General features: G+C 42.6%; 1 protein-coding gene across 2 annotated transcripts in view; it reads right to left on the bottom strand.

Moving 5' to 3' along the window:
* The window catches only part of LOC138757689 (protocadherin-10-like), a 142,006-nt gene that overhangs the window by 44,971 nt on the left and 75,124 nt on the right, over window positions 1-21,911 (bottom strand). The window contains exon 5 of one of the 2 annotated variants that reach the window (XM_069925394.1): window positions 776-1,150. The exons of the other annotated variant lie outside the window; for it this stretch is intronic. Within the exon in view, the coding sequence (XP_069781495.1) occupies window positions 1,131-1,150 (20 nt within the window). The 3' untranslated portion in view covers window positions 776-1,130. Of the gene's footprint in view, window positions 1-775; window positions 1,151-21,911 lie in introns of those variants that run through there. 2 annotated transcript variants of the gene reach the window in all.

Below are 21,911 nucleotides of genomic sequence, written 5' to 3'. Positions count from 1 at the left end.
CTCTGGACTTTTGGATGTCCGAGAGAAAGTATCAATGACGTTATGGCATCAAACATATTCCCACTTATTGTTAGGCTTATTCCAATCAAACTCAGAGTTACTGAAAACATACATCATTTACATAATGATGAGGTAACTGTGTTCCTAAAAACCTCTTCGTTTGAATAGAAGTGGAAAAAGACATCATGAGAGGGATCTATATGTACAAGTTGAAGTAAAACAATCTTTTCTGTTTTCTACCAGCAGAATTGCTGGTCCCTCTTCAGTCAATTATTCACGATTAAAAAAAAGACCTCACAAGTAACTCAAAATGGTTTGCCTAACAGGAGGGAACCAAAAGCAGTAAAGTATCTTAAACAATTGTTGACTTGAAGATTTATCATCGATCAGTTTCTCAATTTCTCTTTGTGAGTGGTATTTATCATCCTTGGGAATTAAAGAGGCTATTGAAAAACATTTGGAATTAATGATATTTCAGGCTATTAAATCATCCTCTCTCTGAAACCACCAATTCCAGGGAAAAAAAAATGAGTACATTTCATTTTATTTTGAAGATTCAAAAGAGTATAGTAAACACATTTGCAAGTAACACTGTGTATAAACTACAGAATATTGTTGGACTGAGGGGTCTAATTACTGTAGGTCTGTGGCTTGTCAATGGAAAGGCCGAGTAGTGGGGCAAAGAACACAATCACAGTCTTGAAAAGTTGGCGCAATCTGGGAACACTCCATCACAAAATTAATAGAAAAAACAGTCACATCTAAAACAGTGATATTGCATTTGTAATGCACATTTGTTTAATTCTGTACAATTGGCTTCTTTTGGTGCCGATCTGTATGGTCGGAGATTAAAGAAAGAGCTAGGTGCTCAATAAGAGTTATTGAGTGCTGTAAACAGGCACACACACAGGCCATGGTAGTGACCAGATCAGTCATTTCCAAAAAGTCTCCAAATCGCATCCATCTCAGACCTGCTGAGAGTTTTGATTCCATTATTAACAAGATTGTCTCCAATACGATGGGAACCAATTATATTATGCACATCTTGATGGCCAGGATGTCGGTCTGGAAAGTTGTTTATTTTTTAAGTTGTTGGCTTGTGCAAAATCATGGTGCAACAATGGAAGGGATTAGCAAATTCTCTTCCGTGCTGTAGAAAGAAACAGACAGAAGCAAGAAGTTAGCCTTGGAGCTGAAAATTGTCAATGCATCATTTGTGTAACTTCCAAAGTCAATATCCCTCTTTATAACAACTTAAATATAACTAATAATATTGGACAACGAAGATTTTGTTCTTGAACACTTTTGGGTGCATTTTCTGGATTTTGTGCTGCTAATCAAGAAAATAATCTAAAACCTTTCCTTTCACAAACCATTTTTCAGATATAAACATTTTTTGTGATTTCCTGTCATATTTTAAGTCGACTTCAGCCACACAAATCCATGAAGTGCAACATGTTATTGAAAATTCTTTTCCGGCTTTTGCACTTGGACTTCTTCCCTACGGTTTCTGGTGCAGACAGTGACGGACATGGTGAAATGTTTCACCAGGATACTGCAATCATGGACAAGCAGTATCAAGGCAACTGGAATCTATCAATACTAGCTGACTATTGTTGAACACTGACATGAAAGGTATCAGATGCTGAGCACAAATGAAAATTAGCAGCAAAACATTTTTTGGTCAGTTGAACTAGCAAAATGTGTCAGCATCATTATGTGATTAAACATGCTGCCATCAATAAAATTGAATTTAACATTTCTCCAACTTCTTACTTGATACTGCAAATTTGAAATGATCTTTGAGTTTATTTTGAAGTTATCTATCATAAATCCCAATATTTTTTCAGGAAGCAAATCTTTTTTAAACTTAAAAAAAAACAACATACAGTCCAATAACAAAAAGAAATCAATTTTGTATAAGTATAAAAAAGAAAACAAAACCCCCACCCCACCCACCTACCCCATCAACCAACTCTCTTAAAGAGAGCCAAAAATATAAATAAAAAGAAAAACTGAAAATATATACAATAAATCAAAGTATATCTAAATGCATATACTCCATGTAAGGAGACCACATTAACAAAAAAAGAATAATTGTCATCCAAGTTATATGTAATTTTTTACATAATACAAGCTTGCAATTCATTATGCCAGCATACTATATTAATCTCTATATTATCTTTCCAAGTTCTTGCTACCTATTTTCGTGCTACAAACAACACTAAGCGTACAAATGCAATTTGAAACTTATCCAACCCTAATCCCCTCAAAGAAACCATATAAACCAATAAAAAAAATCAATGGGTCTAATGGTAATTTAATATTATATAATTTTTCCAAAACCAACCTAATTCCTTCCCAAAATGGATATACTTTAACACAAGACCAAACAGCATGTAAAAAGTTCCAGTTCATAAACCACATCTAAAACAAGAATCTGAATTACTAAAACCAATTTTTTTTCAATTTCTCCAGAGTTAAATATAACTGATGTAGAAAATTATAATTCACCATTCCATATCTTACATTCATCAATTTATTTACACTATCATAACACATATCCTCCCAATTATCTTCTGGAAAAATATACGTTAAATCATCACTTTCCACCCCACCAGCTTTCACATCCATCACTAGACACCTTGCAGTTCGTAGACCCAAATCTCAATGCATAATGCCATCACCACTGCCCTCCAGCTAGCTCTTGCCCTCCTGGAAAACAAAGACCCATATGCTCAAATGCTGTTTATTGACTTCAGTTCAACATTCAATACAATCATACCACAATACCTGATAAGGAAGTTGAGCCTGCTGGTTCTAAACATCTCCATCTGCAATTGAATTCTTGACTTCCTGTCAGGGGGACCTCAGGCAGTCCAGATCAGTACAGCACCTCCAAGACCATCACTCTGAGCACAACCCCCACCCCACCCCCTGGCAATGTGCTGTTCAATATGCTGACCCTCGACTGTGCAGTTAAACACAGCGCGAACTGCATCATCAAGTTCGCTGACGACACAACCGTGATCAGTAAGAATGGCAAGTCAGCATACAGAGATGAAGTGCAGTCACTAACAGACTGGAGAAGAGCCAACTACGTGTATCTGAAAGTCAAAAAAACAAGAGATAGTTGTTGACTTCAATAGGACCCGGTGGGGTGGGGGGTGGGGGGGTCGGAAACCATACTCCATTGACCATTGACTGCTCAACTGGTGAGGTCATCAAAAGTATCAAGTTCCTTGGAGTGTACTTGCAGAGAACCTCACATTGTCCCTTAACACAAGCTCCATATCCAAAAACTCCAGCAGCACTTCTACTTTTTTCAAAGGCTAAGGAAAGTTCATCTCCAACCCATCATCCTCATTACATTCTACAGAGGACGTATTGAGAGCATCCTGTGCAACGGCATCACTGCTTAGTTTGGAAGCTGTACCACCTTGGACCGCAAGACCCTACAGAGGATAATGAAATCAGTGAAAAATATCATTGGGGACTCCCTTCCTACCATAAAGGATATTTACAATATTCGATGCAGGCAAAAGGTAATGAATATTGTGAAGGACTCTCCACACCCCTCAAGTAAACTGTTCTCCCTTCTGTCATCTGGTAAGAGGTACTGCAGTACTCAGGCCCTTACATCCATATTGGGAAAGAGTTTTTTTTTCCCCCAAGACATCATACTCCTGAACTGCCAGAACATTTGAGGATCAGGTATCATTGAATGTTAATGTATAAATCATAATATTTTAAATGTGTTGAACTTCTATTCTAAACTATATTTATGTAAATATGCTCCTTGGTCCTGGAGAAATGCTCTCTCATCTTTACCATGCAAGCACGGTATAAATAACAAATAAAGGTGACTTGACTTTACTTTTATGATGACATTTCCCCCAATTTCAAGACAATCCCACCACCACTCACATCTTTCCCTCTCCTCCCTATCCCACTCTTGCTGGGCTAAAACCTTCTAGACTCCTTCGTTTGCTCTTCCCTCCCCATCCTTGCACCCACTTAGAAACCTTCCATTGTAACATCAGAAATTGCAAAACTTGTCCCTGCATCCTTTCTCTCAACTCCATCAGGCCCACAAATATCCTTTCAAAATGAGGCAGAACTTTAAATTCATATCAACCAACCTTAATCTACTGCATTCAGTGAACCGAAGGTGGTCTCCTCTGAAATGATGAGACCAAACACAGATTGGGTGACTGCTTTGCTGAACACAAATATTCTATTTGTGGGTCTGTAGCCAACCATTTTGACTTCCTCCACATTCCTACAGCGACATGTCTGTCCTCGGCCTCATCCATTGACAGGGTAAGGCCAAATATAAACTTGAGGAACCGCACATCATATTCCTCCTGGACAGTCTAGCGCATAACAATGAGTTTTCTAATTTTAGCTAACCTCTCCTCCACATGTTTCCATATTTTCTTCATCTTCTGTACTCATATTTTCTCTCTAAACTTTCTTACACAACCCCCCCCCCTCCTTCCCCAACACTGGTTTCTCTCTCTATCTGCCTCTACGCTTCTCACACCCTCTGACCTTTCACAGCTGGACAATTCCCCCAAATTCTTATGAGACATGCTAATAATTAAAAATGTATTTTTTTTTATTTTTATCTTCGATCTCAAAAAGGATTTCAACTCAAAACATTGAATGACTATTTCTTCACATGGGTGGTGTGTGACCCTGTTGAATTCTTCCAGTATTTATTTGTCTACTCGTGATTCCAGTACCTCCAGCTTTTCTGTTGCCCCATTCTTGAGATATTGTAATTTTACTCTCCTCTACCACTTCCTCTGGCAGTTCATTCCACATACCTACAATCCTTCATGTTGAAAAGTTGCCCCTCAAGTTCACTATAAAACTTTTCATTCTAAATTTCAATTTATGCTTTCTAGTTCCCCTGTCCTTTGGGGGAAAACTGTGACTATTCACCTTATCCGTGGCTCTCATGATTTTGTATACCTCTACAAGGTCACATCTCATCCTCCTAAGCTCTTGAGGATATAGTTCCAGCCTGACCAGTCACTTCTTATAACTTGAGCCCTCCAGAACCAGGAACATTCTTATGAATCTTTTCTGTACCATTTCCAGTTTAATCATATCCTTCCGATGTTATAAGACAAAACTACACATAATACTCCATACACAGTCTCAGAATTGTCTCGCACATTGACAGCCCAACTCTTGGAATCAGTGCCCTGACCATATGCTTTAATCACGTATCACCAATTTCAGGGAACTATATGCTGATATTCCCCTGTTCTCTCTGTTCTACAACATGCATCTAAAGCCTTGCTATTTACTGCACAAATCCTGCCCTGGTTTATCTTACCAAAGTGCAACACTTAAATTCTATTTGCCATCCCTTAGCCCACTTGCCTAGTTGATTTAAGGTCCTCTTGCTTTGATCAGATCTATAGATTAATGTAGAACAAAAATAGTCTCACCATCTGTACTAATCCCATTTATCCACATTTGGGCAACTACCTTCTATAGAAACAAATAACATTACATCACAGAAGAGCAGACCCGACAGTCCTTCTAGTCTGTGCCAAACTATTATTGTACCTTGTCCCACTGACCTGCACCCATTACATGTCCCTCTCATCAATGTAGCTGTCAATATTTTTCTTAGTTTTCTTATAATTAAGGCTGCATTCACTCTTAACCCATGCCCTCTGGTTTGTACCTCACCTAACTTCAGTGGAAAAAGTCTATCTAAATTTACTATATCGATACCCTTCAAAATATTGCATGCCTCTATGTCTTAGCGATGTCCAGATTCTAACCACGCTAATTAAAAATATCCTCCTCAAATGAAGATACCTCCAAATCTCCCATCTCTCACCTTGTGCATATGACCACTTGTTTTAGACACCTCCACCATAAGAAAATAATAATTCTTACTCTCTACCCTGTCTATTCCCCTTACAATATTTCAGCTTCCTTTGCTCCAGGCTATCTAATATCTTCATACAACTGAAGTTCTCTAATCCACTTCTATACACCAACATCCACTGCCACCTCTTCCTCCCTAGATGCCGCGATCATTCTGATGCTTCTCAGTCCCAAATTGTCTTGAGAGCACTGACACTCTCCATCCATCATGGAAGATGGGGCATTTCCACCTTCAAAAATGAGCAAAACCTTTTAGGTCACACTGAAGCTTCAAGATCTTTACTGCCACACAATATTACCCGTATATTGCTGTTTGTACATTAGAGCAGCATTATTTACTTCTTAGCTCTGCACTTTTTTGGCTCCATTGTGGCCTGGGGACATCCAAAAAGGAATAAAAGTGCAGATCATTAAATATTTTGGTCTTCCAAGATGTCTTTGTACTGTTCAATTTTAAATTAGAGGAGATGAAATGTCTATTTTGTTGGGAATAAGTGTAAAGGGATGAAAGATTTCTGCATGGATACATTTCTGTCACACCAATGGAAAAAAAAGGTTTGCCTTATTATGTCTCTGCAGCCTGATGCTTCTTAAATGTGTAAGAAAGAGCACAAAGTTTGAGATCAATCATTCAGGATAGAATCAATCTATTTTTGTTGCTGAGTACATCAACCTAATTTAGTTGGCAGTGGAAAATAGATACTGGGCAGTGGAGGAGAGAATGGAAAGAGGAAGTACTGATAAAGAGATGGCAGATAATAAACAGTGAAGTAGAAAAACTAAAATGACAGAAGGAGAAGACAATGAAATGAACTGACTCAGTATATAAAAGTAAAAGACAAAAATGTCTTGTTTATTTTTATTAAGCGATGACATTGTTTAACGGGTTTAATATAGATTGAACAGAATAAATGGGAAGGGGGTGATGGAGAGAGGGAAGGGAGGGGGGAAAAAGGGGAGAAAATGACACTATATATTCAAGAGAAAAATGTCTGTATATATTTTGGTCAGTAAGGTTCATAGTGTGAAAAATATTTTTTTTTTCAAGTAGAAAAACGAAATGGTATACTACTAAAGAACAGAAGGGGAAAACAAGGTGCAAGAAATTATGTGATTTTCAGTCATAATTGCATAAATTTCAATGCAGACAATCAAATTAGTGGGAGATAATTGACTGAACACTTTTCATTCATCCATAGGTACTTGTATAATTTATGATCTCCAAGTTCAGCTGCACACATTACATTGGTGGCATGTCGATATGGTGCTTTGTTTTTGTGACTCCCACTGTATGATAGAGGAAATGTAACAAGACTGTTCAACTCAATAGGGTTGTACAAGATATTTAGTGCTAGACTTATTTTCCAATTTTGTTTTCCTAAATTTACTGTTATTCCTTAACAATTTTCCTTTTCAACTAACTTTTTAAATTGTGTCTCCATAAACATTAACCTCACAACTTTGTATAAATGACCTCTTGGTCTTCTGCAATGGTGATTCAGAGGATATTGCTTCATATTTACATTTTCCACTACATCAAATTTCTTACATAGCTTTACAACATCCCATCTGATGTCTTTTTCTAGAAATTAGCTTTAACAGCTAATCTAATTATTTTTATAGCTCATCCATCTAACTCCAGGGATATGCCTTACTTTTCTTCTGTATATTGGCCTTAGCATCTGCTGGGCCTCATAAATCACACCAACTGAAAGTATTTTATATTGAACATCAAAGCTAACCAGTGCAGTTCATAGAACAGCAGGAAACTTTGATGAATTGAGTGTGAATGTTTATGTTGTACATTTATGATTTGGAAGATGGAATGAATTGCTTTGGGACCAAGTTTTCAGATGATACGAAGGTAGGTGGAAGAGCAGATAGTGTAGAGGAAACACAGAGGCTGCAGACGACAGATTGGGAGAATGGGCAGCGAGGTGGCAAATGAAATATAATGTCGTAAAGAGTACAGTCATTCTCTAATGTAGAAAAAATAAACAGGTAGACTATTTTTTTTAATTAGGGAGAAAACTAAGATTACCATGAGCCAAAAGGGACCTGGGAGTCCTCATGCAGGATAACCTGAAGGTAAATTTACATGTTGAGACAGTGGTGAGGAAGGCAAATGCAATGCTGGCATTCATTTCAAGTAGAATATAATACAGGTACACAATCCTTTATCTGGAACCCATGGGGGACAGTGTGTTCCAAATTTCGGAAAGCCAGATTTAAACCCTACATTTGTGCTGCTATATCCATCCACACCCCCTTCCAGTTGTGCTGCCGTCTCCCCCACCGGCCCGCCCGACTCGCACTGCCGGCCTGACTCCCGTTGCCGGTCTCCCCCCCTCCCCTCGCCGGTCCGACTCCCTCTGCCAGTCTCTCCCCTTCGCCTGCCCGACTCGCATTGCTAGTCTCCCGACCGCCCAATTCGCGTTGCCGATCTCCCCCTCCCCCCCAACCAGCCCGACTCACACTGCCGGTCACCCCCCCCACCGCCGCCAACCCGACACACTGCCAGTCTCTCCCCCTCACAGGCCCGACTCGCACTGCTGATCTCCTGCCCACCTGACTCGCACTAACTGACTCCTCCCCACTCGCCCCCCCGACTCACGCTGCTGGTCTCCCCCCCTACCCGCCTGACTTGCGCTGCCAGTCTCCTGCCCACTGTCTCTCTCCCCACTTGCTGGATTTTTGAGCTTTCATGATTTTAGATGTCCGGATAAAGGATCGTGTACCTGTACAAAAGAAGGGATGTGATGTTGATGCTTTATAAGGCACTAGTTTAAGAAAAGATGTGCTGAGTTGAAGAGGGTTCAAAGAATGTTCACTAGGATGATTCTTGGAATGAACATGTTATTATATGAGATGGGGTTGAGAACTCTTGGGCTGTATTTGTTGAAATTTAGGAGAATGGGGTGGGTGATCTCATTGAAACATTTTGCATATTGAAAGTTGTGGACACAGTAGATGTAGAAAGACTGGTGGAGAGTCTAGGACAAGAGGGTATAATTCTGGATTGAAGAGTATCCACTTAGAACAGAAATGCGTAGTGTCATGATAATGAATATGTATGAGATGTACCGGAAGTCACGTGGTATGGGAGAGAGATAAGAACACAAGCAAGAGAACAAAGGAAACGAGAGAATAAAAAGCCACTAAGAAGTTTACCTGATAAAACTTGTGTTTAATGTTTTATTAACTTCACATTTTGGGCCACAAATGTGACATTGGTGACGAGGATGAAAGAAGCTTGAAGAAAATTAAAGACTAAACAAGATTACAGAGGTTTACAGACAACTTCAAGGTGATAAGAATTTTCTCTTTGTCTCAGTACTTTTGGGGCTGGAATATTTCCTCATGGCTGGGGCAGACGGTGACTTTCTAACACATAGTGGAATTGCTCATTTTGACCCGACTGGTGATGCAAGTACTGTAAGTGTGAAGTGGAAGGCATGGCTGGAAGAATTTCAATCCTACGCTGACAGTCGTGGCCTATTTCTAGATACCGGTACAGTTGAACAAAAAGCGCAGAGAAGGGCGTTACTTCTTTTCACTGCAGGACCCTCAGTTCGGGCAACATTTAAGACACTTTTGAATACTGGAAGAAAGGATGAGTACCAGAAAGCGGTAGATGCATTAAATGCACACTATGTAGTGACACCGAATGCTACATTTCAACGCCATTTGTTTCGGAGAACGAGACAAGAAGATGGCCAGACAATTGCTCAGTACATGACGAGACTACGCCAGCTAGCTGTTGGATGCAATTACATGCCAGCTGATTTGGACAACCAATTACTGGATCAAGTCGTACAGCACTGCAGATCAGATAAACTCAGAAGACGTCTACTGGAAAGAGGGAGTGAGTTGGAACTCACCGATGCTTTAACCATTGCTGCTGCATTAGAGGCTGTTGAAGGGCAATTTCATACCATGACCCTGAAAGACAACTCAAGCCAGCAAATTAAGAGGCTCTCACTTCGCCATAATCAGCCAAGATATTCGTTGACACATGACGTGGAGTGTTATCGACGTGCAAACCGAGGTCACTTTGGAAAAGACCCATATTGCTCGGCCAAAGGCAAAGTTTGCAGAAAGTGTGGAGGTAAGGACCACTTTGCAAAGAAGTGCAAAAGCAAGTCCAATGCAGACCAGAGAGGATGAGTACAACTTCCAAAGGCAAAGCCTAGGGGAAAGGAAAGTATCCTGGAAAGAAAGATACCATTCGCCAGATAGACGGTGACAATGATGATACCCAGGAGGAACAGAGTTGTTACCAATTTACATTGAATGAAGTACATCATGAGAAGGTCCCAGTGATCATTGGTGGAGTGACAGTTCAGGTCATTGTAGACTCAGGCAGTGACAGTAATGTGATTGATCGACATTTATGGGAGAAGTTGAAAAGGTAAAAGATCATCTGTACCTCAAAGAAGTGTTCCAAGAAACTGTATCCATACACAGCAACCAAGCCATTGCAGACCATTGGATGTTTTACTGCAACTGTTGAAGCTGGAGATAAGTACACCGAAGCAGAGTGTATGGTCATAGAAGAGAGGGGAGAACCATTGCTGAGTAGAAGCACAGTGCAAGACCTGGCAATACTTCATATTGGAGCTTGTGTCAATTCAATTCAGTCATACGAGGATATGAAGCAAGAATTCCCCGCAGTCTTCCAAGGAGTAGGAAAGCTGAAAGGTCGACAACTGAAGCTAGTGGTAGATGAAACGGTCAAACCCAAGGCACAACCAATGCGCCGAACTCCGTTTGCACTTCGTGGGAAAGTCGAAGCCAAAATTAAAGAATTGATCGAACAAGACATTATTGAACCGGTGGAACATTCGAGACAATGGGTCAGTCCCGTAGTAATTGTGCCCAAACCAAAGGGTGACAAAAGACTATGTGTTGACATGAGAATGGCCAATGAAGCTATAATTAGAGAACGACACCCTATACCAACGGTGGAGGAAATACTTCAAGAGCTAACTACCAGTAAGATATTCTCAAAAATTGATGTGAAATGGGGCTATCATCAATTAGAGCTGGATCCAGGTTCCCGAGATGTAATTACATTTGTGACTCACTGTGGATTGTATCGTTACAAGAGACTATCATTTGGAATTAATGCAGCTTCGGAGATCTACTAGTATGAAATCCATCGAGTGATTCAAGGCATTCCTGGAGTTGCCAACATTTCTGACGACATCATAGTCCATGCACCAAAGAAGGAAGAGCATGACAAACGGTTGAGGCGTGTACTATCTAGACTACAGGAGGCAGGCCTTACCGTGAATGGAAACAAGTGCCAGTTCGGTGTGTCAGAAATGGACTTCATGGGACACAGACTTACACGGGAAGGACTGAACCCTGCAGAGGCCAAGGTGAAAGCTATTGAAGAGGCACGTGCACCTCAGAACGCAACAGAGGTGAGGAGTTTCCTAGGATTGGTCAATTTTTGTGCAAAGTTCATTCCTAATTTCGCTACAGTGGCAGAACCACTAAGGAAACTAACCAGGAAAGGAGTACCATTTCATTTTGGATCTGAGCAAAAGAAAGCGTTCACAGCGCTGAAACAAAGCCTGACAGATGCAAAAACTCTTGGATATTACGATCCGGCAGCATCAACCAAAGTCATAGCGGATGCCAGCCTGGTTGGTTTAGGAGCCGTGTTGGTCCAGATGCATGATGGAGGACCAAGAATCATTGCCTATGCCAGCAGATCGTTATCAGATGTGGAAAGAAGATACTCTCAGACAGAGAAAGAAGCACTCGGACTTGTATGGGCCTGTGAGAGGTTCCATGCATATTTATACGGCATTGAATTTGAACTCATCACAGATCATAAGCCATTAGAGGTAATCTATGCACCTAGATCCAAACCATGTGCCAGAATAGAGAGATGGGTACTCAGACTACAACCCTACAAATATAAAGTAATCCACATTGCAGGGAAAGCAAACATTGCAGATCCGCTGTCCAGATTGGTGAAGGATGGATGTCCACAATCCAAGTCAGAATTGGGAACAGAAACAGAGAGCTTTGAACGCTTCGTAGCTATTCAGGCGACACTGAAAGCTGTGACTACGAAGGAAGTCAAGAGAGAGTCCGAACGTGATCCAAAACTCATGGAAGTAAGAGAATGCATACAGAGTGGACAATGGGACAAGTGTACTCACAAGGCTTACATTCCCATTAGAGACGAACTTTGTTGCATCGGACAGTGTGTACTAAGAGGTTGCAGATTGGTGATACCGCAAAGATTGAGACCGAAGATCGTATCCTTAGTGCATGAAGGACACCTAGGTATTGTTGGTACCAAGCAAAACCTCAGGACCAAGGTATGGTTGCCAAGTAGTGATAAAGACGCAGAGAAATTTGTTAAAACTTGTCACGGATGTCAAATCACCAGTAGGAGTAATCCGCCAGAACCGATCCGGAGTACACAACTTCCGACAGGACCATGGATCAACGTAGCTGTTGATTTTCTTGGACCTTTACCGACGGGTGAATCAATTATGGTAGTGATAGATTACTACAGCAGATACTATGAGTACATGGTATTGAAGTCCACAACCACTGAAAAAACAATACAAGCGTTAGCAGAGATATTCGCAAGATATGGATTACCTGTTACATTATACTCTGACAATGGTCCACAATTCACTTCAGAGACATTTGCAGAATACATGAGGACCACAGGTATCCACCATCATAAAGTAACTCCGAAATGGCCACAAGCCAACGGAGAAGTAGAGAGACAAAATCAGTCCATTGAAAAACGATTGAGGATTGCACACGCAGAAGGACAAAATTGGCGAGAAGCATTGCTATCTTATGTGGCTGTCTATCGAGCAACGCCTCATGCAACCACTGGAAAAAGTCCTGCAGAAGCATTTTTTGGGAGAAAAATCCGTACAAAAATGCCAGAAATAAAGGAAATCCGAGACGACCAGGAGATGAGGGACCACGATGCTGAAAAGAAAGGTGCAGCAAAGCTGTACACAGATTCGAAACGTGGAGCTAAGTACTCAGACCTCATGCCAGGAGATAATATTCTAGTGAGGCATGAAACTGGTGGTATGCTAGGCACACCTTATTACCATCAACCCTATACTGTCGTATCCAGAAGTGGCAGTATGGTGACAGTCAAGTCTCCGACTGGAGTCCTGTATAAGAGAAATGTCTCAGATGTAAAAAGGTACCAGTCCAGAGATACATCGAGCGAAGAGGTTGAAAGGCCAAAACGAGATGCTGAAACTGAGAGACCTGATGATGTTCCAGAGGCAGTTACCAGCACTCCTGATGAAGTGACTAGAGCGCCAGAAACACCCGAAGCCGTGGCGAGCAGTATTTCCGATGCTGAGAGTGAACAACCGAGAAGCGACGACAATATCGCAGGCAGGCCGAAACGAAACCGGAAAGTGCCCAAACGATACGAAGACTTTGTGCCATAGTTTTAATAAGAACTTTGGGACAGTATTTTAATCTTATATCATAAAGTCCATGTATGAATGCTGTAGGAAGTAAATTTTATGTAGTTGAGTTATAGTATTACCATTAGTTACGATGTTTGTATGTTTCATAGGGATATTGATAAGTGAAGGTAAAGTTTATTTCCGATTAAAGGAGGGATGTCATGATAATGAATATGTATGAGATGTACCGGAAGTCACGTGATATGGGAGAGATATGAGAACACAAGCAAGAGAACAAAGGAAACGAGAGAATAAAAAGCCACTAAGTTTACCTGATAAAACTTGTGTTTAATGTTTTATTAACTTCACATTTCGGGCCACAAATGTGACACGTAGGAATTTCCTCAGCTGGAGGGTTGTATATCTATGGAATTTGTTGCCATAGGCAGTTGTGCAGACCAGGCCATTGGGTGTATTTAAAACAGAGATTGATGGTTTTTGATTAGCCAGGACATCAAAGGTGATGGGGAAGAGGCCACGGCAGAGGGGCTGAGTGGAGAAATGGATCAGCTCATGATTAAATTGTAGCACAGACTGGATGGTCTTAACCATATAACCATATAACCACTTACAGCACAAAACAGGCCAGTTCGGCCCTACTAGTCCATGCCAAAGCAAATTCCCACCCTCCTAGTCCCACTGACCAGTACCCCTCTAATCCCCTCCTATCCATGTAACGATCCAGTCTTTCCTTAAATGTAACTTATTTTGCTTTCCTTGCTAATATCTACCTCACACAGTTTGAACATTGAGGCCAACCCATCCAAGATTGCTTTCTCGTCAAGCTGGAGTCCATCTTGCCAATTAGCATTATTTGTCTGAAGTGGTTTCTTTGTTACCAATTAGCATTGTTTCTAATTTTAGAATAATGCACTGACAACATAGAAACTTGATTGTTTATAGTGCACATTGGGACTTAGGCAAACATTGCATGGGATTTTCCAACCATTAAACAACTGAATGGTAATGACTGGAAATGTGAAAACACCACCTGCAAATTTCAAATTTCCAACAAACCTTGTTATTGGGTCAAGAAACTGACAGGACAACTAATTTTATGTTCTTGACTTATTTCTTCTGGAAACACAGTTACATCTTGTTAAATGTCACTTGAAAATGTCATTTGTTGAGGATAATCCATGTTATTTATTTGTAATAGGGACTGTGTGCAGTTCTGGTCGCCTAATTATAGGAAGGATATAAACAGAGTGGAGAGAGTGCAGAGAAGGTTTACCAGAATGTTGCCTGGGTTTAAGCATCTGGAGTATGGGGAGAGATTGGACAGATTGGGTCTTTATTCTTTGGAGCGTAGAAGGTTGAGAGGGGATTTGATAGAAGTATTTAAGATTATGAAAGGGATAGACAGAGTGGATGTGGATAGACTATTTCCGTTAAGAGGAGGAAAGATTAAAACAAGAGGACATGAGTTAAGAATTAAGGGGCAGAGGTTTAGAGGTAACATGAGGGGGAACTTCTTTACTCAGAGAGTGGTAGCTGTGTGGAATAATCTTCCGGGAGAAATAGTGGCGGCGGAGTCAATTGTATTATTTAAGAAAAGGTTGGACAGGTATATGGATGAGAGGAAGATGGAGGGTTATGGGCATTGTGCAGGGAGGTGGGATTAGAAAGGGATGTTTGGTTCGGTGCAGACTAGAAGGGCCTAATGGCCTGTTTCCGTGCTGTAATTGTTATGTTATGTTATGTTATGTTATGTTATGTTAGAATGAATTCCAACATTGACCCTTGAACCATGGAATTCAAAACTCCCCTGTTTTAGCCAAACTTAAATGAGAATGATCCTGTGCTTTCTTTTCTTAACTGGCTGCTAATCTATTATCATACTATAACCTAGGCAGGCATTGATTCTGGTTAGAAAAGCACTGCAAGTTCTAATTATAACTCTTGTTTATTCATAGGCCTCTCATTGACTTCACTAAGAAATTTGTTGTCTATTCCACTGATTCACAGGTATTCGAATACGTTGGAGACTAACTTTTGGTGATAATATAAAATGTGTGATATTTTGCTCATAAATGTTTAAATGTACTTTATTTATTTTTTTAAATGTTCATTGCATAAATAAATATGACCACCTTTCAACCCATCTGGAAACTTTGCTTCAGGACTTTCCAAGTCCTGAATCATATTTGGGACATCGCATGCGTTCAATGTTATTGTGATATTGTTATTGTGATTCCAGTTCAACAGAACTCAATATTTCCAGGGGAAACTGTTCAGCCCATCAAGTCAATACTAGCTCTCAAAGCATTCTCAATTCCTTTTATTTTCCTGTGACCTGTTCTCTCCTGCAAGCCCATCAAACTGCCATTAACATACTCTGGTGGTAATTTTCTGTCAGCCATTAAGCCTTGCCAATCAGCATATCTTTGGGAAGTGGAAGACAACCAGTAATGAAGCAAACCCGCATGTATTCATGAATTCCACCTGGACAACAAAAAAACTCTGGATTTCCCTGTGAGCGAGTGTAGAAGGGCCATGACATGGGTAATTTAAATCTTTAAATGTCGTCGCTTTACTTCTAGACTCTTGACACAAATAAGTTTAAAAAAACCTTCCAGAAATGTAATTTATTATCCTTTCTATGTTACTTCTTTATATGAACTTCCTTCCTTCCTTTTCTCTTTACCTCTCCATCATGCTATTAGTGTATTGAAAGAGCTTTTGATAATTTTTTCTACTCTACTGATCTTAAATTTGCTTCACAATAGCCTTGGTGAACTAGACCAGATATCTACAAGCTTTTCAATTATGTATACCTTTCACATAAACATCAAGAAAAATGGTGGACTATAGTTTCTATAATGTGGATTTCTAGAGCATACCTCATCTTTCAGTCTGCCTTCTTATAGGTACTGGGAAAGTTCCAAATCAGAATTATTCCATGTGATTTATCAGGCAGCGATGAACCCAGATGTTGGAGTGTCGTAGATCACTTAGCTGTCCTTTCCAGTTCAGGAACCATGGCAAGAATCCAGATAAGTATTATACGGAATGCTATCAATGTTCATTTTAAAAATTCATTGGCCAGAAGCAGCAGACAGTATGGACTTTAAAAATAGTTACGTATCATGCTTCTAATTTCTAGCAGATAATTATTTCAGCCACATATTCATTCATTTTCCAAAAAGTAATGATAATAATAATTATTATTATATAATCTTTAGGCTAGACTCTTGAAGTCGCTGAAGGAATGGTGAACCATTTCTCTGACTTGAAAATTATTTGCATTGGTTTATTTTCAAATTACAGCACAAATGATCCATCCAAAGAGTCTCATTGATGTATTTTTATCCCATATATTTGTACTACTTTTCATTCTTCGTCTTAGGCTTCCTTGGAGTGGAATTTATCTTGTTTGTGGTCTACTTCTGATAAAGTCAATGTGGTTTTCAACTTTTTTCTTTTAACTCACCTACCATTTTAAGTATTCCCTATGCCATAGGTTCTCTGTGATTAGTAAAGGATTGCTAAGGTGGTATGTGGGTGGAGAGAAAAAGGTTGAAAACCACTGTTTTAATCGAACCTAATTGACTTGTTATGTGCACAGTTTCATAACTCTAAAGTAAAGGGGCCAATGACAATTTTTCTCAAGAAAAATATTTCAGTAACAATTGGGTCTAGAGCAGTGATTCTCAACCTTCCCCTCCCACTCACATCCCTTACTAATCACAGAGCACTGATGACATAGGGATAGTGGCGATGCACAAGTATGCCGTGACGAATGGGCCCCGCTTGTTACATACAGTCAACAAGGCAATCATGGCAAAGATGGTGGCGCGCATCCATCTCTTCTGGTCCAGACCAGAAGTTGGCGTGCGTGCTTGCATCAGTGCGATGCTAGCCATGGGACGAGTGTGCGGTCCGACCGGAGCCTAATAAGCAAGTGCTTGAAGTTGAAATAAACTGTTTATTTAAACTGTGTCTGTTGTGACACTCGAACCAGCAGTCTGCATCTCCAGTCTTTACAACTGCTCTCTCACAACTCACTACAGTGGTGACCCCCTGACGACTCTCCACACCCTGAGCACTCAATGGCATGAATCCCACAGCGATAGAGTTAGAACTGCTGACTTTCTGTACCAACCAGCCCTGTACCTGATTTGACCAAGCAGCGGCCTAGTTCCAGATTAACAAATCAGTTCCGATTCAACAAGGTGTTTATACGTCATTAGCTCTCTTGACCAAGTTACAGCTGCCCACATGGAAGAACTTATCCAAGCTCCGCTGGAAGAGGGTAAATATGTAGCCTTAAAAAACTTCTTATCGGCACAAAGGCCTCTCCTAGTATGAGAGGGCCACTAGATTCCTGCACTTAGTTGACCTGGAGAACAGGATGCCATCTGCACTTATGAATGAAATGCTTGCATTGGAAGAATGCCATAAGCCCTGCTTCATGTTTCAGCAGGCCTTCCTGGAACAAATGCCAGAGGACATCCGACTCTTGCGTGCAGACACCAATTTTAGCAACCTGTGCAAAGTCGCAGTGAAGGCTGATGTCCCCTACTGCACCAACCGCGAGGCCCGTGAGACAGTCAACCGGGTTACTAAGCTGCACCATGTTCACCCAGAAGGCAAGCTTTCTGTCGGAACACTGCCCCAAACGCCAAAGCCCAATCCCTATGGATCAACACCTGTGTTTCTATCACCAACGCTGGGGTGGCGAGGTGCAAAAATGCCAACAACCTTGCTCGTTCAGGGAAATGAGCGGGCCAGTTGCCATTAGTGGTCACAACAGCTGGCCAACAGAACAGCCTACATCCTGTGTGGGACAGTATCTTGGGCCGCAGGACACAGGACCTGAGATAAGCATCATTCTACCGACTTTCCTGGAGACGCGCATAACCCCACCCTATGAATGGTGAACAACTCCACCATCAGAACCTTCGGCTGGAGGCGCATAGCCCTGCGTTTCAGGGAGACGCACTTTCAGTGGCAGTTTATGCTGGCAACAGTGGACAAACTCCTGCTGGGCATTGATTTCCTCCAGGGGCACTTGTTACAGGTGGACCTGCATGGCAGAAGCCTAATCCACACAGACACATTTTAAACAGTACCTCTCGGTACTTCAAATGAGCCACCCACCCACCTAGCCATGGTAGAAACCTCAAGCATCTGCTACATCCGCCTGCTCACTGACTACCCCACCATCCTACATCTGCAGTTCTCCTTCATCAGCCTCGACACAACATCCAGAACCACATTGCAACCAATGGACCTCCCAATCGCTTGCGAGCCCATAGACTGGCACTGGACAAGCTCCAACTGGCCAAGGGGTAGTTCACAGAGATGGAGGAGTTGGGCCTTGTCAATAGATCCAACAGCCCATGGGCTTCACCTTCCAAATGGTGCCCAAAGCCAATGGTAGTTGGTGACCGTGTGGCGACTACCACCATTTAAACAAGGCTACGGTTCTCAACTACTACCTAATGCCTCACATTCAGGACTTCGCGGAAAACCTTCAAGGCACCCACCAGTTCTCCAAAATTGACCTGATCTGAGACTATCATCAGATCCCTGTCCACCAAATGATGTACTGAAGATGGCTATTATCACTCCATTTAGCCTTTTTGAGTTCATGCGGATGCCGTTCAGTCTAAGGAATACAGCGCAGATGTTCCAATGGTTAATAGACACGGTAGGGCATGACTACCGTTGCTTTTCATTTACCTCGATGACATCCTGATGGCTAGCAGCACATAGGAGGTACACGTGGCGCATCTATGACAATTCCTCGCACACCTGACACAATTCAGCCTCACCACCAACACCGCAAAGTATGAGCTCAGCTGCGAGGAATTTGATTTTCTGAACTACTACATCACCAAAGATAGTGCAGCGCCACTCTTAGACAAGGTAGAGGCTATCTGCCAGTTCCCGAAGCCATCCATGCTCAAAGGCCTTCAGGAGTTCGTAGGGATGGTCAACTTTTACAGCCGATTCATCCCCAAAGCAGTCACCATCATGCACCCAAAGGACCTCCACCGGACTGATGAACCGCTCAGCCGCTTTCGCAGCTACCAAGGAAGCCTTGGCGCTTTCAACCATGCTAATGGACCCGCGGATGGACGCACCCACATCAGTCATGGTAGATGCATCTGGTATCAAGGTAGGTGCGGTCCTCAAACAGTTGGTGGATGACACATGGAAGCCACTTGCATTATTCAGCCGCCATCTCCATCGATCAGAATGCAAGTACTGTGCCTTCGACAGCGAGCTGCTCACCCTCTACCTCGTGGTTCGCCACTTTCATTATTTTCTGGAGGGCCAGACCTTCACAGTCTACAATGACCACAAGCCGTTAACTTTCACCTTCCTTAAGGTTTCTGATCTACGTTCAGCCTGCTAGCAGAGACACCTATCGGAAATTTCCAAGTTTTCTACCTCCATCTGCTGTCTCTCCAGAAAACTCAACATTGCCCCTCCAGGCCTACAGTGTGAACCATTTCAAAGGGCATCGATTTCTACAAGCTGGTCCAGGCCCAACAATCTAAACCGGACGCCAAATGTTTTCGCACTGCCATCATAAGCCTACAACTGCGGGACCTGCCCTTGGATGATGGTACCACCACCAACCTGTGTGACATTTTGACAGGCAGTCTCCAGCCAGTGGTACCAGCAAAGTGACTGAAAACAGTTTTCGACCTCATACATGGTTTGTCACACCCCTTCATCTGTATGACGGTCCAGATGTTTTCCACCCAGTTCATCTGGCATGGCCTCCACAAAAGGGTCAGAGAGTGGGTGAGACCATTCCCGGAATGCCAGGTGGCAAAGGTGTAGATGCACACATGAGCACCTATCCAGCAGTTCGAGCCCACCTCACACTGATTCGAACATGTCCACGTAGACATAGTGGTCCCCCTGCCTGTCTTAAGGGGTTACCACTACCTGCTCACCATGTTGGGCAGATTGACCCATTAGCTGGAGGTGACCCCACCCCCCACCCCCACCCTTCCCAACATAGCTGCAGACTCTTGTGCAAGGGCTTTCCTATCCACCTGGGTCTTCTGGTTCTGCATCCCCTCCCACATTACCAACAACTGTGGTGCACAGTTCACAGCTACCTTTTGGGGCAAGCTGTCCAAACTCCTGGGGACCAAGCTCCATCGCATGACTGCCTATCAGTCCAACAGCCTGGTGGAGCAGTTCCACAACCACCTCAAATCAGCCCTCGTGACGCAACTCAAGAGTCTCAACTGGGCAGATGAGCTCCCTTGGGTTCTCCTGGGTATCTGTACAGCCTCCAAAGATGACTTGCACACCTCAACCACTGAGTTGCTTTACATAGAGGCCCTTGCCATCCCAGGTCGGTTCATTCCCCCTGCCACCTGCCCATTCAAGGACAAAGAGAGCACACTGTAGTGCATAAGGGAGAAGCTAGGGTCGCTCGCGCCCCCTCCCCCCCATCCTCAGGACATTGTCAGCCTCGCACTCATGTTTCCCGTGATTTAACATCTTGTGCTTATGTCTTCATTCACAGGGGTGGTCATCTTCTCAGCGTCTCTACGAGGGACCCTACAGAGAGCTCCACAGAATGGGTTCCACCTTTGTCTTGGAAATTGAGGGCAAAGAGGAGCTTTCCACTGTGGACCACCTGTAGCCCGCACACTTGATGAAACCCAGCTGGTCCCAGTCCAACAGCCAGCAGAGGCAGACCCCCAAAGCAGCAGGACGCCACCGGTGCCGATTCTGGGGGGGGGGGGGGGGGGGGGGGTGATGTGGTTGTGAGGTGATGCACAAGTTCTTTTTCTTCTTTGGCTTGGCTTCGCGGACGAAGATTTATGGAGGGGGTAAAAAGTCCACGTCAGCTGCAGGCTCGTTTGTGGCTGACCAGTCCGATGCGGGACAGGCAGACACGATTGCAGCGGTTGCAAGGGAAAATTGGTTGGTTGGGGTTGGGTGTTGGGTTTTTCCTCCTTTGCCTTTTGTCAGTGAGGTGGGCTCTGCGGTCTTCTTCAAAGGAGGCTGCTGCCCGCCAAACTGTGAGGCGCCAAGATGCACGGTTTGAGGCGTTATCAGCCCACTGGCGGTGGTCAATGTGGCAGGCACCAAGAGATTTCTTTAGGCAGTCCTTGTACCTTTTCTTTGGTGCACCTCTGTCACGGTGGCCAGTGGAGAGCTCGCCATATAATACGATCTTGGGAAGGCGATGGTCCTCCATTCTGGAGACGTGACCCATCCAGCGCAGCTGGATCTTCAGCAATGATGCACAAGTATGCCATGCTGAACCGGCCCCGCTTGTTACGCCTGGTCAGTGGGGCAGTCGCAGCTAAGGTAGTGGCGCGCATCCATCTCTTCTGGCCCAGACAGAAAGTTGCCATGCGTGCTTGCATCAGTGTGACACAAGCCACAAGATGTACGCGTGGTCCGACTGGTGGCCAAATAAGGTAGCGCACAAAGTTTAAATAAACATTCTGTTAAGACACTCGAGCCAGCAGTCTGTGTTTCCAATCTGTACAACTCTCGGTCATAACTCACTATAGAATTACTTAAAGT

Source organism: Narcine bancroftii, chromosome 3 (assembly GCF_036971445.1).
Source record: "Narcine bancroftii isolate sNarBan1 chromosome 3, sNarBan1.hap1, whole genome shotgun sequence".
Taxonomy (NCBI): domain Eukaryota; kingdom Metazoa; phylum Chordata; class Chondrichthyes; order Torpediniformes; family Narcinidae; genus Narcine; species Narcine bancroftii.
This window is presented reverse-complemented; position numbering and strand designations above follow the sequence as displayed.